We start from the raw sequence: 8,731 nt of genomic DNA on the forward strand, positions 1-8,731 counted from the left end.
GAGAAGTAACAGTTGAGGGAAAGCTAGAATACATTCTGAATGGCATTTAGGTGATAGGTTTCCATTAATCAAAAGATTGAGAAAAGGAGAAATGAGAATGAGACCTGTAAAAAAAACCTGGCATTAAAACCCAGGTGGCAGAAGTCCTCACTCAGATGGAGCTCACATTTTCATCTTCTAATTGATAATAGCAATTAAGGACCCTTCTAGGTCTACATTGTCTACTTGATTCTTGACGGTCAATAGAAGTCAACACATTGTGAGATTTAAGGACTAAGGACAGGAAAAATATGGAGTACCATGCTCAATTTCCGACTTCTACAGCAAGCAAACTTGTCAGTTCCAATATTTAGTTAACTGGTAGCTGAACTAGCTCATAAAGTATCACCAATGCTTTAAGAACAATACATCTATATGCCTGAATACTACATTATGCAATATAGATAAGTTTGAAAGCTATGTTATTAATAATTAGATTACCAAACCAAAATTACACATATTCAAATATATGTATAACCAAGCATATTAAGGCTATTTTTGCAAATGTGTATCACGACACTTATCCCAGAATATTATTTGCACTGCATAAAGAGAAAGTCAATTCCCCAAGCTATTTAAGGTAAATACTGTTTTAATCAGAAAATCACCAATAATATACTCATGCAAAAAATTTAAAAATATTAGTTTCCCCACGGTATATAATTATGCCCATTTTTATAATTCCATGCAAAAAATTACCATGTCACATGCTAAATAAGATACCATCATGGAAATAAATTTTACAAAAATTAAGCATGATCATCCCTGTAAACATACCATATACCTATTAGGAACACGAAATGTTAAAAGCATCAACATTTTAGACAGCAATTCAAATTTCTATCTTTATTCAATATTATTCAGCCTATATTACTGAGAAAGAGTTTCAAATGAAAATTATCCTACCAAGTACAATCATTCAATAAAGATAACTCAGAGACAAGCAAGTTGTATTTCTGTTAACAATCAATAAGAAGAAATCATCTATCTTAACTTGCAGGTTCAGTTTCACTCACATACACAGCTGCTATTCTTGTTATGATCGAATTCCTGAACAAGTCAAAGAATCACAGGCTACAGAACTTCAAGGAAAACCGTCAAACAGGCAAGTTGGAACATATGGCTGCTTATAACTCATTGATAAGCTTTTTAAATTGAACTAAATTACAATAAATAGAACAGACCAATGGAACTTATTACGGAACCAATCAAGTCTTCAAAAAGCTTCCTATATGTGTATTATTAGCTCTTTATAGTTAAAAGCATTGCCAAATTGCATGAACTTTAAGCACTTGTAGCTAAAAAAAATACATAGTCCAAACTGAAAATTTAGGTTGGCAGGCTGCAGTCTGTATTCGTGGCTTTAGAGCTGCCTATTTTTATTCTCTTCCATAAATTATGCTCATTATTACGAGGGTCATCCGGAAAGTAGTACCCGTTCGTGAAATAAAGACACAAAAGTAAATATTAACAAACATAAAAAATTTTATTTGAAAGGGGATACTTTAAACTACTTCTCAACATAATCTCCAGGCAAATTAAGGCATTTGTCATAACGTGTGACAAGTTTCTGTATTCCTGCTGCATAGTCCTTCGCCGCGAGCTCATTGAGATACGCGAGGGACCCATCTTGCACAAATTTTTGCATAATGCAGATGGTGTTTAACAATTTCATGAACAATTGTTCGAGAAACATTGGGAAAATGCTCACAGATGTCATCAATTGTGACGCGCCGATCGTTCCTCACGAATTCGTCAACTGAGCTCACCAGTTGGTCTGTAATGACAGACGGTCTCCCCGAACGCTCATCGTCGTGTGTGTTCCCCCTCCCCATGTTGAAGTTGCGACACCACCGCCGAACAGACGACTCGTCCATTACATTGTCTCCATACACCTCCTTTAATTGGCGATGAATATCACATGGGCGAACGTTTCTTGCATTGAGGAATTTAATCACTGCCCTCACTTCACAACTGGCGGCGTTCTCAAATTTTTTAAACATTGTAAACAATCACAGAAACAACACAGGCAATGCTAGCGTCAAGCAACTTGGCTCAGAGAAGGCAGACAAGCCACTGAAGCTATCTGACCTCGTCCAGCGGCTACTCGCATCGTCAGCACTTCATGCGGCACGAACGGGTACTACTTTCCGGATGACCCTCGTATAATGCTCTCTAATAGGCTATTACCACTAGACATTCTGTGGTGCATGCTCTAAAAGATGCAACAACAGAATAAACAACTAAATGAAGAAAGTAAAATTACATAGTCAAAAGTCGATAGAAAAAATTAAGCAATCAACATATTGCGACAAAAAGTCTTTCAAATGGAGCCACGCTGAGATGACCTTTTAACAAACTTTTCAATATCTGTACAAATCATGCAAAACTTATGTCCACAGACTGAACAAACTCTAATATAAAAAGAAAATTAGGTAAGCATAATTAGGGATCTCAGTTTTTCCCGGCGTATTGTATTCAGGAAGTTCTCTCGGGTTTCCCACCGGGTCAGCGTGGTGTGCACCGACGTTTCGACGGCTAACTCTGCCATCGTCTTCAGGGTGAAGTGCAGAGCAATGAATTCGCCATGTATTTATACCCTGTCGTAGGGTCAGGTGTCCTCCGATTGGTCCGATGTGTTCCCAAGTGCCGAGCCGCCCCGGTGACGTCTCGTACTTTCAATTTTTCTCAGCACAGGTCTCCACGTGCTGCTGATCTGGAAGCCAGTGTCCCTGTTGAAGGTATTCTGTCCTTCCAGTCGGATTTCCACGGCTTCCTTCGCCACTCGGTCCCAGTAGCCGCTCGTGTGACAAAGTCTTTTGGTGCTCCCCCAGTCAATCCGATGACCATGCGTGATGCTGTGTTCGGCGACTGCAGACTTCTCAGGGTAATGGAGTCTGATGCATCGCTCATGCTCCGTTAGTCGCTTTTCAATTGTGCGGCCAGTCTCCCCGATGTATACCTGGCCGCACTCACACGGGATCCGGTATACCCCCGGCGCCTTCAAACCCCGTTCGTCTTTTGCCGTGCCAAGGAAGTTCTTTCCTTTCCTCCGTTGAACTTCCTTGGCACGGCAAAAGACGAACGGGGTTTGAAGGCGCCGGGGGTATACCGGATCCCGTGTGAGTGCGGCCAGGTATACATCGGGGAGACTGGCCGCACAATTGAAAAGCGACTAACGGAGCATGAGCGATGCATCAGACTCCATTACCCTGAGAAGTCTGCAGTCGCCGAACACAGCATCACGCATGGTCATCGGATTGACTGGGGGAGCACCAAAAGACTTTGTCACACGAACGGCTACTGGGACCGAGTGGCGAAGGAAGCCGTGGAAATCCGACTGGAAGGACAGAATACCTTCAACAGGGACACTGGCTTCCAGATCAGCAGCACGTGGAGACCTGTGCTGAGAAAAATTGAAAGTACGAGACGTCACCGGGGCGGCTCGGCACTTGGGAACACATCGGACCAATCGGAGGACACCTGACCCTACGACAGGGTATAAATACATGGCGAATTCATTGCTCTGCACTTCACCCTGAAGACGATGGCAGAGTTAGCCGTCGAAACGTCGGTGCACACCACGCTGACCTGGTGGGAAACCCGAGAGAACTTCCTGAATAAGCATAATTACATTCCATAATGGGAAAAACCATACATTCAAAAGGCAAGTATGAATGACACATGAAGGCTACTATATAGCTCTCCAATTAATTATATTACTATGATAGTATACACTTATATAAATAATGAGTAATAATCTAATCTCACACCAGCAGAATGTACTGGCATTTCTCTTACCACCAGGCAACACGATTGGTCTACCCCATCACGATCACAAGAATCATCTTCTAATGCATTCAAATCACCAACTAACGTGATGATCATGCTCTCGAAGGTAGAATTTGGATCAATAATCACTTCATTTAGGCTTCTGAAAGCATAATATATAATACAGCCTAAAATATAGAGGAAGTAAGTTTATTTTAAATATGAAAAGTTTAACTATTGTATTTACAATTTTTGATCCTCGAATATATAAAGGAACAGATTAACATTACAAAATCACCCAAGGTAAAATGTATTCGCAATAGAAAATAAATAAAACAGCACTTGCCATACCCGTGACATTTACAAGCAGTGTATTTACAGGGCAGAAGCAATAATTCATGACCAACTAGACTTTTTACATTAATTTGTGGAAATGTAAATTATGATTCTAACAAGAGAAAGTAACTTTCACAAAATTTCACATGATTTAAATTAATAATGACACAAGATCATAACTTACTTAGTGTTTTGCTCTTACTCCAAACACAAACAATTGGAGTATTCCAGTTTTACTACGAGGTAAGTATGAAAGATTCTCAAAATAACCACAAGATGTCAGCGCTGGTGTGAGTTTCCCGTGTAGTAATAGGTAATCCTCTATGAGTAAACACGTCAGTACTCTGGGAAGAGATCTGCAGTGCGGACACCTACTGTTCTTCCCGTGAAGCAACTTGTGAATGTAAAAAATTGAGATTCGAGCAGTGCTTTAATTCTTTGTAAAGGAAGGTATGACAGCAAAGGAAGTTCAAGCTGATTTTCAAAACCTTCTGGGGGACTCTGCTCCTTCATATTTAACTGTTGTCAAGTGCACAAATGAGTTCTAAGGTTGGTCCGGAGAGCTTAGATGATCATCCACATTGTGGTTGGTCAAAATGTGCAAATACCCCAGAAATTATTGCGAAACTGCTTAAAATGGTCACTGAGGATCACTGGCTGAAAGTTCAAGAAATCGCTGAAGCTGCAGAGATGTCATCTTAATGGGCATATTATATTTTAACAGTGGAATTGGATATGAGAACATTATCTATCCAATGGGTGCTGTGACTCTTGATGCAGGATCACAAATGCATTAGAATCGAAATTCCTGAACAATGTTTGGCCTCTTTTAAGAGGGACCTACAACATTTTATGTGCCAGTTTGTGACAACAGATGAAATTTAGATTTACTATGATACCCCAGAGACAAAACAAAGCACAGGTAACACAGTCACCTCAATAGATGATGGCTTCAGTTTTCTGGGATGCAAAAATAATTCTGCTGATAGATCATCTTCCCATCAGTCAAACAATGTATGGATAATACTACACTAACTTCCTGGACCAACTACAGCAAAAGATACATGAAAAAAGCTCCGGTTTAGAAAGGAAGAAGAAAGTTATCCTTCATCAAGACAATGCATGCCCACACGCAAGTGTTGTCCCCATGACAAAAATATGTGAACCAAGATATGATCTGTTACCACACCAGCCTTAGTCGCCTCATTTGGCTCCATCAGATTTCTATCTCTTCCCCAAGATCAAAATTTTCTTCAGTGGACGAAGATTCTCTTCAAACAAATAACTAACATCTGAAGTAGACAGGTATTTTGCAGGCCTGAAGGAATCTAATTATCAAGAAGAGATCAAGGCATTGAACATCGCTGGACCATGTGCATTAGTGTACAGGAGAACTACAATGAGGAATTAAAAAGTTTCACTAAGGTAAGTCGTCTATTTCTATTCCATTCCCACCGTCTCTCCCATTGAAATTTTCAAATTACCCTCGTATATAGCAACTAGCAAGTTTCTTTTAAGCACTGCATTAGCCAACATTACATTTTAAGATAGAATTGAATTCCTCAATGCATCAGGGCTCAAAGGCAACAAAAATTTATTTTATCCTTAATAGTAGTAGTAGTAGTTTTATCGGAGATGACTGACAGCTGAAGTCATTGGCACCATTAGGGATGGACAGGAAAGGATCAAGGGTGGAGAGAAACCCGGTATCAGAATTAGGCTACTCTTAACGAAAGGTGCTATGGGTTCTGCAGCTTAACGTCCCTTCCGACGGACAGCATACTCACTCAAAGTACCCTCCACAAAGCACCTCAAGTAGGATCGGGATACCACTGAAAAATATCTGCTGCAGCCGGGATTCGAACCCAGACCTCCAGGGTGGGAAGCCAGTACGTTAGCCACCGCACCATCCCAATCCTTCCTTAATAGTGATGGGCAAAGAACAAGGGATGTTGTTTGTCAAGTATTAGAAAAAAATTTACACAAATAATGCATAAATGATAACAATAAAGAACCAATTATTCATTAAGAAAGCAAATGTTTTACATATATTTATAAATATTCATGGTTTCTGAGCTAAATACACAACAAACCTGAAGTTAACCCAGTTTCTTTATTCTGTGTCACCTAAACATACATGGGTATGAATAATCATTGGATCAATAATAATTAAAGGAAAAATAAAATGTATTATCCAACAAAGAAAATTAATCATAAAAGAAGAGTAAAAATGCACTCCTATGAAAGAAACAAAAATATAAGTAAAAATAAGCAAATACGCATGAAATATCCACATATTCTGGAATAAGTATTTAAGTAAATTCCAATTTCCTTCAATTTCCATTTTTTTTAAACCAGCCGCATTCCAAAAAACTGTGGGAGATGCCACAACGGTAACTTTTTACAGAGTCATCCACTTAGTGTCCATTACAATGCACCAATTTTAAAGTGAAAAAATCATTCGCCTTGACCGGGAATAACCCTGGTTTTTGATGAATGATTTCTACACTCGGAAATTGTTGCATTGACCAGACACATTTGAGTTAAAAATAGGGGCCTTTTTATCTTCAGTGGCCCTCTTTGACTGTGCTGCTGATGCTTGGTAATTTTTCATCCACTATCATCATGTTCACAATTTTAATTATCTATAAACTGAATTAAGTTTTAGCAGAGAAACATACATATATGATGCTATTTCAGAATAGGCATGAACTGCAGGTTAACCCTCGTTGAACAGTTAAAAATATACTTAGAATAGATTCCATTGAAATTGAATTACCGAAAATTAGTTGTTTTATGTACCTGATGATGCCTTCGAGGATGTAACTGGTTGTACGATAATACTCATCAATTTACCTGGAATCTATCCTATGTAATTATTTAGTATAAGATATGCCCGGATTCCAGATAATTATGCATATAACTGTGATTTTACTACTTCATTATTTACATTAATATATGTACATAAGCAAGCAGGACAGGTGAATGTTCTTGTGGGCACACACAATCTGTAGCAATGGCTGCTTCAACCTAAAAAGATTAGTGCTATAAGCTGTGCCTATATCTTGATAACTAACACCCCTCAACTCACGATGCTACCACCAGAGCATGTATCAAATTAAGAAAGAAATACTGAAGAAATAAAATGTTGTAGAAGCTTTAAAATACTTTCATGCACCTTTAATTGTTCAAGCCCTCCACCTGTGGCAAGATAGAGACAATCAATCCGCTCAATTATCTTTATGAAAAGCATAAAGCACTTGCATGGTATTGGCAAGCTGAGAAATAATGCATTTCACCATAATATGAAGCACATATTCATGCCTTTCCTATTTTCCCTTTCTTTACTCAAAGTACAAATGTTACTGTAGTTCATAGGGTATGCAAGCATTCATTTAAACCAGCTACAGAACCAAATGTGAACTATAAACCAATGAATTTGTAATCACATAAATAAAAGACACTTTTGAAAAGGAAGGGGATCCTTCTCTTCCTTGATCTTATATTTAAATATTGGTGGGGAAGGTTATACAATGATGAAAATGGCCGGCGTGGCTTGCCATCCAGCCCAATAAAATTGTTTAAAGTGAAACAAGAACTGCAATCAGAATGGCGTTTGACAATAAGGGCTCTAGCTGATAAATTCCTCTCATTGGAGGTGTCACAATATACACAACTGTTATGGCAAAGCTCACTGGATATCACTAATTCTGTGCAAGGTGGGTACTGAAAATGCTTACCAACCAGCACAAAGGGCACAGAATGTCGAGTGGTCAAAAGTTTTTGGACTGCTATCGACAAGAAGGAGATGATTTGTTTTCTGACATTTTACGAATGATGAGATATGGATGTCCTACACCAATGCAGAAACATAACAACAGTAAATGCAGTGGCACTATTCACCTTTGCCAAAACCAAAAAATTTCACCCCATCTTCTTACTCGAATTGGTGATGGCTTCCATATTCTGGAATAAAGCATTATTGTCTTTGATTTCATGAAATGTGAGGCGACAATTACAGCTGAGGTTTACTGCAAGACGCTCACCAAATTGAAGTGCAAGATCCAAAGTCAATGGCAAGGTAAGCTATCATATGGAATGGCCTTCCATGACAACAAGCACACCCACACTGCTGCCTAGACTAAGGAGAAGATTCAAGATTCTGGTTGAGAACTTTTTGATCGACCACCCTCGAGTGCCAACCTTGAGCCTATTGAGAGCTTTATATCCTAGTTAGGCACAGATTCAGAAACAAACGGATGCGGACTCCGACTACAATTTAGTGTTAATGAAGTGTAGCGTCTGTTTCAAAAAGATAAGGCAGGGGCGATGGGTTAGGAAATAGAATGTAGAGGCATTACCTGGATTGACATGGGAGGAGTATCAGGCTGTAGAGAAACTCAATTATGATGGAAAGGAGGGGAGTAATATTGAAGAAAAATGGAAATACATCATAAAAGGGATTTCAAATGCCGCAAAAGAAACTATTGGAACAATTAATGGGAAAAGGGGAAGGAGACCACAGATGAGATTATTACAAAGTGAGATGAGAGAAGAAACTGGAAGAATGTAAACAAAGAGTTAG

At 39.0% G+C, this 8,731-nt stretch overlaps 1 protein-coding gene across 3 annotated transcripts in view; it reads right to left on the reverse strand.

Moving 5' to 3' along the window:
• The window catches only part of LOC139687227 (uncharacterized), a 55,180-nt gene that overhangs the window by 21,340 nt on the left and 25,109 nt on the right, over positions 1–8,731 (reverse strand). For 2 of the 3 annotated variants that reach the window (XM_071584351.1, XM_071584350.1), the window contains one exon: positions 3,841–3,973. The exons of the other annotated variant lie outside the window; for it this stretch is intronic. In XM_071584351.1, coding sequence (XP_071440452.1) covers positions 3,841–3,973 — 133 coding nt within the window. The remainder of the gene's footprint in view (positions 1–3,840; positions 3,974–8,731) is intronic. 3 annotated transcript variants of the gene reach the window in all.

Source organism: Hetaerina americana, unplaced genomic scaffold, assembly GCF_022747635.1.
Source record: "Hetaerina americana unplaced genomic scaffold, ioHetAmer1.1.p SCAF_18, whole genome shotgun sequence".
Taxonomy (NCBI): Eukaryota; Metazoa; Arthropoda; class Insecta; order Odonata; family Calopterygidae; genus Hetaerina; species Hetaerina americana.